The sequence below is a fragment of the Gambusia affinis genome, linkage group LG13 (assembly GCF_019740435.1).
Source record: "Gambusia affinis linkage group LG13, SWU_Gaff_1.0, whole genome shotgun sequence".
In the NCBI taxonomy this organism is placed as follows: Eukaryota; Metazoa; Chordata; class Actinopteri; order Cyprinodontiformes; family Poeciliidae; genus Gambusia; species Gambusia affinis.
This window is the reverse complement of record NC_057880.1, coordinates 21,497,925-21,516,572: the sequence shown is the minus strand read 5'-3', so window position 1 is coordinate 21,516,572 and position 18,648 is coordinate 21,497,925. Positions and strand designations below refer to the sequence as shown.

General features: G+C 38.5%; 1 protein-coding gene across 4 annotated transcripts in view; it reads right to left on the bottom strand.

Annotated features, from left to right (window-relative positions):
• Positions 1-18,648, bottom strand: part of LOC122842707 (arginyl-tRNA--protein transferase 1) — a 57,266-nt gene that overhangs the window by 9,640 nt on the left and 28,978 nt on the right. For all 4 annotated transcript variants that reach the window (XR_006372608.1, XM_044136829.1, XM_044136830.1 and 1 more), the window contains 2 exons: positions 17,632-17,813; positions 13,773-13,872 (listed from right to left, as the gene is read on the bottom strand). Coding sequence is in view for 3 of the 4 variants with exons in the window: in XM_044136829.1 (XP_043992764.1) it covers positions 13,773-13,872; positions 17,632-17,813 (282 nt within the window). In the remaining variant the exon portion in view is untranslated. The remainder of the gene's footprint in view (positions 1-13,772; positions 13,873-17,631; positions 17,814-18,648) is intronic.

Sequence of the window (18,648 nt, the reverse complement as noted above, 5' to 3'; positions counted from 1 at the left end):
ACTGCAAACATTGGAAAAACAAAAAACAAAAACAGAAACAATGTAATACTATCTGTATTTGTGAGGTGCTTTGCTGTATTGCACTCTTAAATCTTGCTTTCCAAATTTGGCATGAAGACCTTGCAATTCACACATGCCTCACTGCTTCCATGGATGATGCATGATGACAGAGCTCTGCACACAGAAGTCTTTTTTAAGCCAGTCTAATGGCAAAGACATCACACTCGAGTTGAATATGCTCCAGAGATTTGCTTATTGTTGTGATAACTATTATGAAAAATAACAATATATTTCATCTATTGTCACAAATACTAAAAGTCTGCAAAAAAGATTGTGAGTATGTATGTATGTTTCTATTTCAAAGGGAAAAAACATCATAATTTAACTCTTTAGTTCTGCAACTTTTGCTATTCTTTAAAACCTTGGTAGCCACATTGGATAATGAAGTCAGATGGCTTAAGTACCTAAATATTTAAAATCTAAAATACCTTCAGCAAATTCTACATTTGATTTTCTGGAAATTAAACCTTTAGGGTGTAAATCTAACACCCCTTAACAGCTGAGAATGAAGAGACTTATCACTGCAAATGATAAAACAGAGTGTCTGCGAAATCAAACAAAAGTTTAAGTCCCTAGAAATTATAAAAGAACTCGCTTTCTGTAAATAAGCAGACAACCTGGAATGTAACGTTATTCATAAGAGTTATCTCCAGGATTGTTTCAGTCATGAATACAGTTTTATGGGTTCCTCTGTCTTTCCTGATGAAATCTCCCCAAACAGCTCAATCTGTCATTGAGCCTCCATTCTTTGATAAATTTGTTAAGTGAAAATTAAGAAAAACAAACATTTGTAAAAAGAGAATGGTACATTGTCTTCTGTGGGATATTGATATATTAGCAAATATGACGCAAAAAATAATTTAATTACAGTTTCCAACTTGAGGACAAATACTAAGAAATATTCCTGGTACTTTCACTGTCAATCTGAAAATTTAATGAAATTATTCCATTAAAATACTGAAAAATATAGATATCAAAAACTGCATTTGTTTTGATATCTATATTTGAAAAACAATTGGTTTTTAATCATTTCAGCATGAGACCCACTAGCAGAGTTGCAGGTTGCAGACTCCTGTTTTAGTGTTTTATTGCAAATTGGGTCTTATTGGAAGAATAGAAGAAGTCCTGTTTGCAGTTGCACACAGACCACATAGCAGTCACAGCAAACATAGAATAAGGTGAGATCAAAATTTAACCTTCCAGTCTACAAGCATCATTTACCTGTAAACACTATCCACAATGTAAAACATGGTGTTGGCAGAATCCTTGAGGCTGCAGAATACTTCAAACTGGGGCCTAACATTGCTTAGCAATTATAGAGAACAATTAAGTTGCTGACACGCAAACATATTCATGTGTTAGAACGGTCATGTCAAAGTCCTAAATTCAATTGAGAACATGCAGCAGCACTTTAAACTTAAAGACCTCTGATTGCTCTCCAACCAATCTGTTGGAATTTGAACCATTTTGCAAAGAGGCAATAGCAGACAAGAGGCACTGCATGTGATGTTTTGCTGTGTGGTTGTAAGTGAGTAAGCAAAACGTTTACAGGAAAACAGTCCACTTCAGGGTGAATTTTCCAGTGAACTAAACTTTTTACAAGAGAGTAAAATTACTCAACTTCATTTGAAAAAGAAGCTGCCCCGGTGTAAACAATTACACAACCTCCATCATCTGAACTAAATAAACATGTAGAGGACTTGATAAACAGTTACACAATGCTGTGCAGATGTATGATCACTTCCACTCACTCTTTTCAGACCACACATAAAGATAGCAGAGGCCCTGCTGTCAGAGAGAAATTTATTATCAAATCTAAACCTCCACTGTCCCTTTTGCTCCTCTCTTCTGTTGTTTTCCATCAACCCAGTTTTGTCATGTTTTCACCCGCACCTTGGTAAAATGGGGAGCTATGTCCCCGGTTCATAGCTCTAAATCATGAAAGAAGCAATTAATCAGACCCGTAAATAGAGTGCAGTACTGCAGCCAAGGAAATCTTGTGAAAACGCACGTCTTTTTGCCTTCTAGTTTAATTCCACCTCAAAACTTAGAAAGCTGAAAAATTAGTTTGGTCTATGCATCAGTCAGGAATCTCTTTCAGACCTTCAGCTTGTCATGAACAAGTTTTTATTAGGTAACCCCATCCCCCACGAAAAAAAAAAAAAAAAAAAAAACAGCCCTCATCTCCCATAAAACTTCAGTTTATTCTGTTCAAATTATATTATCTAGTATGTGTTGTTCACTTCCTTCTTTCACCAATTTTGACATTTTAGTCTGAATACAAAAAGAAGTGTAGGTAAAAAGTGGAGAATCAGTCACCCACTATTTTATTGGCAAATATTCTGTGCTTGCTCTCAGGCTCAGTCGCCCTGGATGGTGAGCCATATCTAAGTGTGTCTCTGCTATTGGAAATTTTGGACAGACTCTTCATCAATTCATATCTGCCAGACATCAAGCAGTGATTTCAAGTAATTACCCATGAAATTATTAGGATATGGAGTTTTCTGATCTTCAGCTCTAGATTGGCTCACAGAAGACAGAAGCAGTCTAGAAAAATGAGTAGTAATCACTGATGCACACCTGTATTTTATTTTCCTTATATTGAAGATGTATTCAGCTTAAAAATGAATTGCGTTTTGGTGTTACCCACAAAATTAATTTTAATTTTAACTTTTCTAAAAATGTTTTTGGAAAAATTCTTAATTTATACATTTACTTTAGAGAAATGAGCTGTTTTATTGTTATAAATATCAAACGTCACTCTAGTTAAACAGGCAGATTATCAGCATCTTAAAATCAACGAGCATTTTTCAGGTTTAATGGACAGGAGGAAAGTAGATAAATTTAATCTATCCATTTATTGTCTATATCAGCACTTTAGAGAAATGAGCTGTTTTATTGTTATAAATATCAAACTTCACTCTAGTTAAACAGGCAGATTATCAGCATCTTAAAATCAACAAGCATTTTTCAGGTTTAATGGACAGGAGGAAAGTAGATAAATTTAGTCTATCCATTTATTGTCTATATCAGCTTATTCTTGTTTTTCTTGTCTTTATTGTTTAAAATTTTACACGAAGATCTACCTCCCTGTTATAGCTGTGATATTATAGTTTATACAAGTCGTGCACTGAACACAGAGTTCAACAGCAGAATCTAAAACTTTTCTATCAGCTCAGATCAACCGCTTTATGAAAAGAACATCTGTTGGTAAAACTGAAAGAACTAATTCAGCAAGTTGAGTACCAAGAGTGTATTGCAAAATAGAAAAAGTTCAACTTTGCTCTGTTTGTTTTTAGCACCAACTGTGCAACCCCCCCTACACCAAATTTAGTTGTTTTTTGTATAATACAGCAAACGAAGCATGAGGAAAATAATGAAAGGGATAAATTATTGGTCAAGTTCTCAGAGAAAGTAATCATCATTTGACCCAAGCTGAAGTAGAGGTCAGCATGCCACATTTGTGGTCTTACTACAGCATGTTGTTCGGCTGGCCATCTCCCAGGAGAGACCTGAAGTCAGAGAGAACACAAAGAGGCCTAGTGTGGCCCAAAGCCAGGCAGATCTAACCTACTCTGGCCCAGGCCAGCACATTGACCCAGGGTCAAACTGCGCCAATCTCTGTCAAAAACCAATAAACATGGGCCCTGATCCCTACAACCACACTCTCTCCTGAACCTACAGCTCTCACAATGCACTCCCTTTATCAGTCTGAACATGTTGACACACCTACATTCTGCTAGAATAGAGTAGGTGGGTGGGGGACTAGAGGCATGGCCTCTGGCTGCTGATGGACACACGTAAACGGTGCAGCTCACAGACGCAGAAAGACAAACAGAACAGAGGCCTGAGCAGATGAACGATCAGCAAAGACAGACAAGTCCAAACAAACGAGATTTCACTTCAGACAGACGCAATAAGCCCTTCAGTAAAGATGTAAAAACTACACTGCAATGCATTTTACTGGGATTTCTTGTATTAAACCAACACAAAAAGGAGTGTATGGTTGTGTAGTGGAAGGAAAATGCTTCTCAGTCAAAATGTTCAACAAATAAATACACAAACCTTTATTTAACAAGGTAAGTTGATTGAAAACAAATTCTCATTTTCAACAACCTGTTCAAAAATCATTAAAACATCATACAACAGAATATCATACAGCAAAAAACAAAAGAATGCCATAAAACAGAGGGGAAATGAAGTAGTGGGTATATGGATCCTGCCTCCCTGAGCCAATCTTTTCTTGTTACAGTCTTTCTAGACTTTAAGTAGAAAGACGGTTTCTAGTCAAAGATTGGCCATTTCTACACATTTTTGGGTATTTCCCTACTGGAAGGTGAATCTCTATCACACTCTCAAGACTAATCCCCATCAGCTTCTCTGTTCGTACTGAAAAACACTTCACCACCCTCATGAAAAGAATGGTTTTGGTTGAATCTGTTCCATACCTTCATCTACATTTCCTGTCCTCTGCATGGCGTGAGGCAAACTTTAAACTGAACTCTGTGAGGTGTTTAAAGCTTTTAGTTATATTTTCCACTAATCCTGCTTCTCCTCCTCTGATTTCTGAATGCAGTTTGTTGAAGTGAATTTTATTTAGGAGCATCACAGTAAAAGGGGATGAAAACAACTGCACAATATACATTTTTGATTGGTAAAGAAATCTGAAAACCATGTACCATCATTTTCACAACTGCACACCAATTTGTGTTGCTCCATCTTGCATCTCCTCTCCATTGAGTCATTCAAATGAATGACTCATTATAAGAGCTAAAGCATGCCAATGAGGGAATTCAACCATTTAATGGATGTGTGGGAGAAGGTATGCGTCCAAAAGTTGCAGGACAGTAGCTGCTGAGAACTGAACCTGGGCACCCCTGGACTATTTAATAAACTCCACAGAAACTAAACTAAAGTTTGTTGCTACAATGTAACACAATCTAAAAGATTCAAGGGGAGCTTTCAAAGGTCCTGCACTAATATGAATTTGTGTGAGAGAGAGGATCCTCAAAATGTCTGGCAGGATTTATGCAAACTGCTGCTGTTTAAACACTTGGGGCCCACTGAGGCCTTTTCACCCTACTCAACACATCACCACAGCACGACCTTCAAATAAAGCACACAGACTGGTAAGTTTCCCCCCGTCCCCTTTTGGGCCTCTAGACAACCACCACAACTCCTTCCACCCAGCCCACTCTGCCCAGCACTCCTGCGCCTGGCTAAGCGTCATGGCTCCACGGCTGACAGGTTAATGAGGAGAAAATATTTTTACAGGATCGCATTTCGAGTGGGCCCTGAGAACCAATGGCAGCGCTTTTTATGGACATCAGCTCCAAGAACGGGTACCTTTTATCTCTTTATCTCCTCTGGTTTTTATGGTGAAGGGGAGCTATTACACCTTTCTGACATAGACCACAACTCTCTGACTTGCTGCCAGAACTGCAGCTCTAATCTCAGCCTTAAAACTCCACCACAGACATCTTATTATAAAGCCAAACCTAAAACCACAGTCCACAGAAAGTCTAACATGTCTAACAACGTTTATGAGGGCGGCTCATTGTCTCTTGTGAAGCTTATCAATGATCTAGATGGATTCCCCTGCCAAAGAGGCATTTCAGACAAAGTGGCGCAGCTGCAGCGGGTTTGAAAATAAATAGAGGTGAAGCTAATGGCAATGCAAACACCTCGAACTGGCAGCTAGAGGGCTCTGGAGCTGCTCAGCATGGCATACACTCCAAACTCTCATTTTTGCCCTTATGACCCTCAAACCTTCCCCTCACTCTTACCCTCCTGCCACCCGACGTTCCTCTTCTTCGTCCTGCCACCACCAGTCAGAATGGATTGTTTGACCCGACCCGCTGAACTCTGCCGCCTCAGAACCTAACCCTGTCAGCGCCCCTCATAGGAGGTGCCAAGCGCCGGCAGCTATCCAGCTATGCTGCAACCTGCTAATGATTTGTTAAAAACACAATTGTGGCAAGACTGAAGGGGTGTGGTGGAGACGATGGGGCATAAAAGAGCAGAGACATTTTTTAAAAAGCTTAAACAAATGTTTCTGCTTAGTTGTGCACTGATGGTGGTCTCCTGTCGAGCTAAATCAAACAACAACACTTCAGTTCGAAAAGGTTAGATTTTGAAACAGGGGGAGGGCAGAAATCTGAAAATCTTAGGGTTGAAAGAGGTCTAGGTTGGGGTTTGATGTTATTGTGAGGGGGTACAGGACTTTACCTGCACTGCTGAAGGGGAAAACAACAAATTATCTTTTAAAGGTCAAGATAATTGCAGCTTCAACCAAGCACAAGAAAAAGAAACCCATATCAGGGTAATTCCATGTTGAACTGAACTGACCACAGCACCTTTATAACGTATCACCTCTATCTGAGAAAATGTTTAAAGAAATGGGATCACCAACAACCCTAAAATGAAAAAAACTGCTCCTGCCTGTCAGGCTTATAACAACATTAGAATAAATGAAGAACAATGTTTTACTTCCTGTTTTTATCTATGAAAGGAATCAGCTGGAAGTTTCTTCAGACACTATTAATCTGTCATCCCAACCGGCATATAGGCGGCTGGTTTTGGATAGTTGCTGAAAGAAGAACAGAAACAGAAAAAGGCAGAAAAAAAAGAAAAAAGGGCTTAGGGGGTGTGGTTGTCCTGTGTCTGGACCAGCAGCATCTGTGAAATCCATCAGTTCCACACGAATGCAGCTGCTCAATGTAAACCTTATCGATGCAAGTCATCAAGATATGAACAGCTTCATACACCTTTAAAGCCTCTCACATTTTTTCACTTTGAATCCACAAACTTTAATGTCTTTTATTGAAATTTCATGCAATACCAACTCAAAGTAGAGCACAATTAAGAAGTAAAATCCTACGTGGTTTCAAAAATATAAAAAGCGTAATGTACATTTGCATCCACCCCCCATTTACTCTGATACCCCTTAAAAAACAAGTGCAGTATTCCACAAATCTGACCTTTATGGAAAAGTCGCAAAAACAAACAAAGAAAGAGAATTGAAAGAAAGTTCTGTGAAAAAAAACTGAAACATGGTGGTGGCATGCACTTTTCTTCAGCAGGGGAAGAGAAACTGGTCAGATGAATGCAGCTAAAAACAGGAAAGTAGACCTGATGGAGGTTGAAAGTGACTTGAGACATACAGCCAGAGCTACAATGAAGCGGTTTATAACTAATGTGTCAGAATTGCCCAGTCAAAGTCAACAACTGAGTTAAATTGAGAATCTGTGGAAAGACTTGAAAACGAAGATTACACAGAGACGGTCTGCTTCCGATCTGACTCAGCTTGTGCTATTCGCGAAGAAGAATGGGCAAATAATTCAGTCTGTAAACATCCAAAGCTGGTAGAGAAATCCTCCAAAAGACGTGCAGCTGTAACTCCAGATGTTTATGCAGGATAGACTCATGGGAAACACAAATGCAGGTCACACCTTTTAATATTTAGATTTGTTTTAAAATAAAATAATTAAAACTATAAATTAAAACCATTTCACTTCTACTTTACAAATATGCACTACTATCTGATTTGCTACAACAAATCCCAATAAGATGTAGATTTTTTTTGTTTTAATGTGATGTTGAGTGAGTAAGAATAGATTTTGAGGATCCTACATAAACAGACAATAAAACTAAAATTGAGAGATAAGCTTACCCTCATGAAAAGAGGGTAAGCATACCTCTTTTATGCTTAAAGTACTACTTAAAGTAGTACTTTTCCATCTTAAAGTACTACTTTAAGAGGAAAAAGAAGTTGTTTACAGAGATGAGGGTGTCTACATGCATCAGATTAACTATGTTGCTCCCAGTCTACCCAGATGTTCAAGTGACGCAGTAAATGTGAGGTCACACACGTACGCATAACATGCTGTCTGTTTATGGCTCCTTGAGTGAAAATAGCATGCATGTAGAATCATGACAGATGTGCCTCAGAGCCTTTTAGCGTGCTGCAACCCGCCACGATTAACAAGAGCACAAAGAAAGCCTGTCTAAAAGTTCATTCATTAAATTAAAAAAACTTCTTATTGAGAACTATCTGGAAAAGCTACAAGGAATGAGCAACGATTGAAAAGGAAAATGTTTTGACTCAATGAGAACTAAATGCAAACATCTGGGCATGAGTTTATATGTGCATAGCCTAAAAAAAGTTTCTAGCATGTCCTCTCTAATTTATGTCATAAGCACAAGGTAGTAGGTGCAGCAGGTGACAGAAAAGCCTGCAGGCATTCACTGATTGAGACAAACATTAGCACTATAGAGGGCCTGAAACCACATCCAAATTCTTTCAGTCGTAACCTAATGCACTCTTCCACACAGCCACTGTCACCTGGATGGATTAATTTTGGGTCCTCTTTATTCACAAGCTTTGGCCATGTGGAAAAGTGTTGGCTGGCTCTGGAAAACCGACCAGCTTCTCTGACAGCGTTTGTTATTTGTGGGTAAGGAGGAGTTGGACTGAAAGGAAACGGAGGTGCAGCTGCTGCAAAAAGAAGTTCTTTAAAAGTCTGTAAAGCACTGCCGGAAAACGAATACTCCTTTTCATCCAGCCTCCTCATTTGGCCCACATTTTGTCGCTTTTTTCTCCCCCTTCATCAACACTCTTCCTCCCTTTTTCACAAATTTTACCAACTCCTCCTTTCTTTGCATCCTCTGTGGAAAATTTTACGGTTTCCTGAGCTCAGAGCAAGACATTCTTCCACTGAACAAGAATAGCAAGACCCACTTGATGTTACTGTCACTCCAGCACCAAGAGGTTAGAACAGCGTTAGAATGAGGTGCCGCCATGCCTCCCTTGAACAGGCCTCAAAACATTAAGATCGAGAGCAGATTGTCAACGGAAGTATTTGAATGCTCCATTTGCTCACTTTAAAGTCTGCTTATCCAGATTTAAATGCAATACCTCAGCAGCCAGTGCCAGTCAGAAGATTACACTCATCATGGGTGGAAAAGCGAGCTTCAAGCAAGACCACTGGTAGCTATTTGGCCACCTGAAGCACAAATGCTTTTTTAATCCCGACAAGTTTTGTTTTCTTGAGGGAGATTAATTAGGACTAGCTAATTGAAACCAGAACATCCTCAGTCTGCAGAACGTTTTCACATTAAGTCAAACACATATTTTAGATGAACTAACACTCCTGCCTGAAGTAAATAATTTTTGAAGCAGGACAGATGTAAACGACTAAACAAGAGATCGTTTCTCATGTTTTTGTTGCTTTGTATTTATCATTTTTCATTTGTACAGAACAGTTTAGTGTTGCTTCAGTAGAGAATTACTGCATGTAAACCAATGCTTTGCAGTGTCTTTATCTGTCTACAACAGTAAAATAACATAGATTCATCCTGCTTCTCTCATTCCCAACTGCTGCCTAAGATGAGACGTACATAGCTGCCCTGAACGCAGTCTCAGCGCAAAACACTGTGCAGAGGACAACAGAGTGATATGATGGATGGAGAGAGGGGAAGAGAGAGACTGTGATCATTTATAATTATCTACTAAAATGCTTCATCTGTTTTTATTTAAATAACATAAAGCATTTCATTATTTTAATATTAATTACTAAACTAATATTAAAATATAGAATATTATTTTAATTATAATAATTTTTTAATGAGCCTGTTCTTTTGTGTGTGTGTCCCTTTCACTTGGTAGCTTACACACTTATGGATGTGGGGAGAGCGACAGCACTGGTTTCAAGTCACTATAAACTGACAGGATGTTGACCAAATGCTAAAATGGAACATCTATAAGCTCATCAGAATTTAGCATCTGCCATGACAAGAAAATTCTTTCTGGGGAGAAATCTTCTGACCAGACTAGACATGTTTATAGGGACTGATGGAGGAGGGTGCTTTCATAGCTTATGAAACAGGAAACATATATATATATATATATATATATGTATATATATATATATATATATATATATATATATATATATATATATATATATAATTTATTCATTATATATATGAATAAATTACAAAGCTGACCTCAATAATTTTAAACATCTTAAAAATTAGTAATATCCAGAAATTCCCCATATGTAAAAGGCGTTCTTGTTCATAAATATCCAATAAAGAAAGGTTTGCATACTTATCACTTACACTTTCTGACTCAACTTGCATTTGGTCATGATATCGTTCATAACATGGAGGGCTGAGATAAGTCCAGAGAATTCAGAGAAATGAAGTCTCTGTCTGTGTAAAGCCACAAGAGTCACTGTTAGCTTTAACATGTGAAGCGTCAAGAGAAAGAAAAACGACCAAAGGGCCAAGACCTCTGCACTCATTTAGACTCCAACAGTTTCACCTTCTGCTCCTCATAGACAGCTCAACATCAGAAGGCCAGGGAGGGCAAATGGCCCAGGGACAGAAGCCAGGGGCAGAATGTCACGTCAAACCCTGAACCGCCAGCCAAACCAGTGAGACTCTGTGGGACGTTCAGTCCCAGCTTTAGGAACAAAGAAGAGTGTCTGACACCAGCCAGGCGTCCTCCCAGCTTCTGGCTGTACTTCAAGTCTTCTGAGGGCCCTTTAAGGCTTTCCTACAGGACCATGTCCTGCTGCTGGCAGTGCTTACAAGATCATCTCGCCTGGGGCCGTCTCCCTGGTCACACAACCCAGCCGAAAGGATTCTCCTCCAAATTAACAGCTCAAGAATAACAATAACAGAAATTGAGAATTTTAACTTTAAATGGGCAGTACAATCATGCAGACAGAAAGTATGCAGACATATAACAGATATAGTGGCATAAGAGACAGGGCAATAAAGCTTTTAGTGTCCAAAACTTTATGCACACCAGACTCAAAATATACAAGTTGTTGGACTATTTTTGATGATTACAGTCCAATATATACTTTGCAAGAAATGTGTTCTCTCTCCCAGGGGTGCAAGAATAACATAAGATCATTCTGTTCTTCCAGCTCTGGTTTGGGAGCTTTTGCAGCTTCTTTTGGACACAAATGATGTGTCTAAATGAAACTGAAGGACCTTCCTCTTGTGTGGTATCTGATAATTATGCCGTAGTAGATGGGATCTATGAGGAGTCCTTGAGAAGTATGAAATGTTCTGACCAGAACAAGTCTGTGTGCTAGTAGTTAAGGTACAATGAAGAATGGGTAAAACTATTTCTAGATATTGAAAGGTGCCAAAAACAAAATGAAAAAACTAACTTTTCATTCCTCACAGTAACAAAAATATTTTTGATTTCCAATATTTTAAATAGGGAAACATGTTTCCAAACACAAATGTTCAAGATACAATCTACCTACTAACGTATTTTATTTTTTGTTTTTAGGTTCAATGCAATTTATTCAAAGTGACGTTATTTTTTTTTATAGAAAGTTATACTAGAAAAAAAGCACACAGTTTGCAACCTATTAAGAAGAGAAAAACGGATATTCCTCATACACTATTTGTTTCATTTTTTGCAGAAATGTAATGCATATATGCATGAAAATAAAAGGAAAACACTGCTAATGCAAACATTTTAAAACCATGCAGATATTTAAAAATATTGTTCAATTCTTTCACATTTTTGGCCAAAGTTATTATGACCCACAGGGTAAGGCCTAAAGAACCTGCAAGTCCACAGATTGCGGACCCTTCCATTAGTTAGAAAAGAAGAATAGAAGAAGGATTCAAGTCTGGAAAGTATTCGACATGTTTCTTAATTAAACTTTCTCTTCTTTTGTCCATACTTATTAAAACGTGGTAAATGAAAGATGAAATGTGATCCTCGTTCTTCAAAGGAAACTTGTAGTATTTAAAATCTGCTCAAATTTTTTGAATTTTAGAATATCTTGGCACCCTGTAGAAACTCCATAAACACAAAATTAAGAAGATGGTCAGCCCAGAAAACCAGAAATTATTGTACACTCGTCTAGCAAAGAGTCACTATTATAACCTTTTGTTAAAACTGTTTTTCTTTTGTGCACTATTGATGTTTTCCTTGTATAAAGCACTTTAATCCAAACATTTCTTTATGACTATCTTCTACCAGAAATATCTGAAGTATAAAAACAGCCAAGACTGAAACAAGAGGAACCCATAAGTAATGGAATGGTGTTGGAACAGGTTGAGTGGTGCCCGCTAGGGATCAAGTGCTTATAACTTGGCCACTAAAGAGACTGGAAGCAAGCGTGAGATCCCAAAACCAGTAAACCTCCAACTCAACACCAAAGAAGTCTTAAAAGAGTCAAACAATGTCCCAGTATGTCAGTGCATTAATGAACTGAATATATGCAAATCAGACAGAGGAGCAAAACACTGTGCATGTTGCTGGGAGCATGTTTGAGCGTGGGTGCTTTTCTGTGGGACTGCAAGAGTCTAAAGGTGGGAAACGGGCAACCTTCTCACCCTTGTTCTGTGTTCCCTCCCCAAGGGTAAAATAGGAAGAAGTGGGGAGGTTGTGAGCTAGACGCTGCAATGACAAACATACAAGAAAAGATATGGGGGAGGGGTAGTAAATGCCAGTGTGAGAGGGTGAGGTGCTGTGGTAACAGCGCAAGTTCTCAGACAAACATTGTAATCAAGATTCAACACACAGATGCAAACACAACACACTCATGTGCACCCCTTGCACACACTATCAAACTGAGAAATTGAGCAAAGCGTGAAGCAAACCCAAAGCAAGATGAAAGATAAAAAGATATGACGGTTTGCCATAATCTTCAACAGCACATCAGTCTCCTATGGACAGGAACAATCTATGGGAACATCTAACATAGAAACTGAGGATGGTGTGAATGAATAAACGCGAAAGGAATGAATAGTGATGAACTGAATAATGTACAATGCTACCATGAATAAAAATATGGATTGCAGATTTTAAATGACAATGTCAGAAATTTTGAGTCAAGTTTTGGGATTTTCCCAGAAAATTTGGCTGAAAAAGTCTCAGACTGTTCCAGTTCATTGGGAACTAAAACCCAATTTAACATAGCTGCAATAGTTAGCTTCAGAGGAGAACAATGGTTGCAGTAGTATATTAATTGGTACAAATTTAGCCATTTTTCCAAAACAGTTGTGTGGTGTGGATTAGCTTTTCTTTGAGCCCTTCTGCACCTCAGATGTATTGACCCTGTTGGATATTTCATCCTTTTGTTGCTTTTACAAATCAGTAATGATCAACAAAATCTAGTTTTTTTTTTACAAAAATAAACACCAAAAAAATCATTTAATGTCAAAGCAGAAACTGACTCCTACAAAAATGATTACAAACAACAATATACAACCTAAAATAAAATTGAATAAGTGATTTCTAATTTATCCAGTCAACATTTTTGTTGATAGTGATTAATTTGTAACAACAATACAAAGAGAGACATCCAAGGGAGTGATTAGCTTTTACAAGAACTGTAACAGAAAAAGGAACCCATTTAATCTCTGAGTTTTTTGTGTTTTTTTTTAAAATGGGTTCACACTCCCTGAACATGGGCATCAGTTGTTGTAGTTTGTTGTCACATGAATAGCTCTCATATTGACGTTAATTAAGAAATGTATTTGGCAAGAAAAGATTCTCACAGTCACTGAAACTAGAAGGGGTGAACAAAAAAGGACAATGATGTAAGGATGTACTCTTCATAAGGGGGTAAAAACAAAATGAAACAAATTGCTCAAGGTTAGGGATTCATATTCAGAGGTGAGGAGCCTTGAGTTTCTGAAAATACTGTATACATTTTAGTGTAAGATACCTTGTAGCGCATCTTGGGGCAGGAGTGGACGTAGAAGCCCAGGTAGTAGTAGCACAACTTGGTGGACTGTTCCTGCAGTTTTCTTGTGAAAGCAATCTCCCTATAAAGAGTCAGGGGGACATAAAAACACAGTTTATAAAAACAGTTTTGCAGGAAAAAGCTGCACAGAGATTAATCTTAATTTAATAAACAAAATGTTTTATTTTTTGCATATTATATTTTCTGAATGATATTAAATTGACCCACATATATGTTTGTGCCAGATGATATTAAGATAACAGAAAAAAATAAATGGAGGTGTACACCATGGCTCAGGTCTTGTTCCATGTATTTTTAGTTGATATATAAATGATTTTACCTGCACGTGTTCATGTATTCCCTGATCTATGTCTCACTTAAAATACTGTTGAGCCTCTTGTTCAAAAGAAGCATGTGCAACTATCAAGCTCCAAGAGAGTCATGAAAAGTCACAAGCATCTTCTATTGAATTTCATGACAATTTAATACCAACTCACTTTGCATTAATCCTGATGAATGTTCTGTTTTTACTGTATATATTTGCATTTTAAACCTTTTATAAAATTTGCTGCGTTTTATGTAACCAAAAGCCCAACTAGGGACATGAACTGCAAATTAGCTCATACTATAAATATTCAAGTGTGATAGAACCCTACTTAACATTTGCCTCTGTAGAAATAAACCAGTAAAGTAAAAAAACAAAACAAAACAAAAAACACTATGAATAACTGCATGATTGTTTTTATGTACATTTGAGAAGCAAGAAAAATACATTTAATTGTAGTACACCTTAGTGTGCCCCAAATGTTAAGAAAGAAAAATGACATTTTCTATGAAGCATTTGTATATCGAAGAAATTAGAAAACTGAAGTGGTTCTAGCAGCTTTGACCAGTATCAAAGCTCAGGAAGTAAACAACCATTGCTTTTCTTGGACTCATGTCATCATGGAAAAAACAACCGCCTTTCCTCTACTAGCATTAACCCCTCAGGTGGAGACAAGGAACTGAAGAGAGTGTGTAGAATAAAGATTAAGAACCTGCAGGATTTATGCACCACTTTCAAATACAGTAAATGTCTTGCCTGCTTTATTTTTCCACAATAGCTTCCTCCTTAATTGCATCCTTTTACTCAAAGTCTTTTCCCCCTTCCCTTTAGCCATTTCCTCTCCTCTTCCATACCTAAATTCAAGCTTCTCTTTTTGTTCCCTTTTTTGTTTCTCTCTTCCTTTCTTATGATGCTTAAGAGACAGAGAACGAGGCCTTAAAATAAAATAGATGCACTGAAAAATAAGACTTGGGACAAAGGAAGCCAGAGAGAAAGGAGGGGGAGACATAGGGAGTGAGAGAGCAGGAGGAGAATATAAAAGAGGAGGGTCAAGAAAGAGAAAGGGATGGAGAAGAGAGGCAGCGAGAGCGAGGTGCTAGAAGGTCACCCGCTTTCTGCCAGGTTCCTGGGTTCCCATCCCCTTACTACAAAAGGGCCCGGCAGGCCTGAATTAGAGGAGGGGGGTCAAGTGAGGGGAGGTGCCCATTCACAAAAAGCCATGTTTCCCCCTTTACTTGAGGCCTTCACACCCCCACCTCCAGCCCCATGGCAGCAGCTTGAGTCTGCCATTATCCCCTCTTCAGCCATCTGACACTCCAGCACAAGCCAATTATCAAGGCCTCTGCTCCTGCACAGCTTCCCTCATACTGATGTGCATATAGACACAAAGGGCCTAAAACATTGCATACCGCGAGGAGCTGGCTCCAGATCTGCAATGCATGCAAAAGCATTTCCTTCTGAAAACTATAAAATATGAATTATCTGCTTGCTGAATCTGGATCATAAAGTGAGAAAAGAGGAATTGGAAAGCACAGAGGCTATATAAAAATATTAGTAATTACACTGGAGTCAGTATATCACAAAGATGTTTTATCCAAATGGAAGATGTTCTAAATTTTGGTGAATTTTACTTTAAAATGACATGTCTTTTAAAACACAGCATTGTTTCATGCCACAAGAACTTCAATAAGGATATTTTTGTTTCTGCTCTTCTCTGTGCCCATTTAGCAAGTAAAGCTTATACGCATGAAAGGTCTCAGTGTCCCCCCCTACTGTTTCACAACTGAATTACATGTAAAAAAAAATGCAAAACAGACCACATGAACAAGAGCACAGCAGACACAGAATATGATTATAGGATAAATAAGCATTTCCTTTAGCGATGTTTAAATGCTGAGTCAGACAGTATTAGAACAGCTGAATAACAATTACTGTGACTGCGCAGATTCTACACTATAAAGTGTTTTACACAAGTTTTCACCATCTTTACCAAAAAATGTGATGTTCTGGATGGTTGATGTTATACAAAATTCAGTGCAATTGCTTTGCCTTAAGATGTTACCTTATTAGTAAATAGAGCCCACCTGAGAACAATTCAATCTCAGTAAAATGCATCTCTCAGAATCAGAGCACTCTTTAACCTGTCATGTGAAAATGGAAAAGACTATGTCACTACTGAAAATCCACCTAATCTGAAAGGAGGGAGAGAAGTGGATCAGAAACAGAAATAGTCTATGGTAATTATGGAGCAGCTGCAAAGATCCACAGCTCAGGTGAAGAATCTGTCACTGGAATAAATATTAGGAATAAATAAATATTACTCTTCCACAAATCTGACCTTTGTGGAAGAGTGGCGAGAAAAAATGTCCCATTTTCATTTCCTTAAGCCATTAACTTGACACAACAAACATAAAGAAGGCGCTTCTCTGATCAGGCGAGACCAAAGTTCAACTGCTTGGTATACATTTATAATGCTATTGGTGGAAAAACACTGCACATCCTGTGCTAATAACACTGAGGAGCATGGTAGCATCAGTATTATGCTGAACTGGAGGGTGGCCTCCAGCAAAACAGATCATCAGTGTAAACCCCTAAAATAAAGAAAATTAGTGACAGAGAAGGAGGCAGAAAAACCTCTGCAAAGCACAGATGAAGCACTCATGTACATTCATTCTGATGTGGTGTCAGCTGTGGGCTGACAACAGAGAATGAGTGTGTGTACATGGGCTTCCTCCAGAACATACTTAATTAGACTTTAATTAGTAAAAAGTGCTTTGGAGAACATGTAAATTCTGTGCAGCAGGTTGTAGACACAGTCTGTAAGCCAAGCAGACTCGAGTGTCCAGAGCAGATCAAAAGCTCAGATTCTGGTGTCTGTAAACAAGGGGGAGGATTTCGGTCCCGCTGGCTCCCTCCTCCACACAGAGCTGTCTGTGTTACTCTTAGACTCAGGCTCTTAAAATAATAAGTGATGGGAGACCGTGAGCTTAGGATGACCAGGGAGTTCCCTCTATTCAGGCAGCAGCAAATATTTTGACCTCTGTTGCGCTGATTTAGTGCAAGATTACATCTGTACCTATGCCCAGACACCCAAAGCTACACCTGAAAATGACACACACATACCTCTGTCTTCGACCTCTGAGAATAAATATTTTAAAAAGTCTTTCTCACATTATTGAATTACATCTTACAGGAAATGCAGGATGTGTGTGCCTATAGGGTGTGATGGCGTTCTTATATTTCAGCTTGGAGGAGAGAGCTGTCGTCAGCTGAACCACAAACAGAGCACTGCCGCAACCAATCAACTCTGAAGAAAGGGCACTTTTTTTTTGTTTTACCTAAAGCATAACAGAACCTATGATGTGGGAAACAGTTCAACAGCTCAAATAGAAAGAGAAAAAATTTCAGCTGAAATGCAGTAGAGAGATCAACGAAAGAAGTTAATCGTCTACAACGGCTGGTGTTAAGTTTTTCCTCCACAAGTAAAAATCTCTCTGTTGCCCAGGAATTACTAACCTGAGAGCCGAGTAGGACCCTAAAGACAGAGATGTAAAGTCTGGGTGGTAGTAGAGGTAGACAGAAGACACACATGTAGGCAAGATGTCAATCACTCCCACAGCTACGATGCGTCCATCCAGCCAGTACTGTTGGTGGAAGGAGCCGTATCCCATCTCCGGTCCATCTGGAGAATGTTCTGCCTGGAGAAATAGTAATAACAAAACAGGAACAAAGGAAAGGAATACATTAATGGAAATTATTTAGGGTCACTGTCCTGCTAGAAAATGAACCTCTATCAGTCCTTTATAACAAAAAAAAAGATGTTTAAGAATTTTTCTCCACCCAACATGACCAGCTTCCCTGTTCTTGCTGAAGAAAAGCATCCACATAGCATACAAATGCCACCATGTTTCACAGGTGGCTTGTTTAGGAATGTGCAAATAGTATCAATAACTGTCAAGTTACAAATAATTCATTCTGAGCTGTGAATCTCTGCAGCTCCTCCCGAGTTACCATGGTTGCTTCTCTGGTTTATGCTCTCTTTGCTCATATTTGTAAGTCTGCAGCTGAGCCATAATCTTTCCATTGAGATATTGAACAACCTAACCCTACTTTGAATTTTCCACAAGTTGACCTGACTTGCCTGGTGTGGTCGTAATGATGCCATTCATAAGCTGCATGTATACTGAGATTCTCTATGCTCATTATATTCAAACCACCAAAATACATTAAATTTTGTGGTTATAATGCAGCAAAATGTAAAAAACAAAGCTCCAGTTTAAATCCTAAATATATATTCACACAACTGTATAAAGGTGTATTATAACTGCTGTATTTCTCGGCCAAGTCTTGTGCATTATGAGTGGATGTGTACAGTAGCCTCCCTTTTAGCCTCCTAATGGTTCCCAAATGTGGAGTGAAAGCTAGAGCAAGGAGGGGTTGCGGCTGGGTGACGTGAAGGACTGACCACAGAAACTCTCCAGGAGAGGACTTTTTAATAAAAGAACCTGCGTGAGCAAAACCCATTCCACCAAG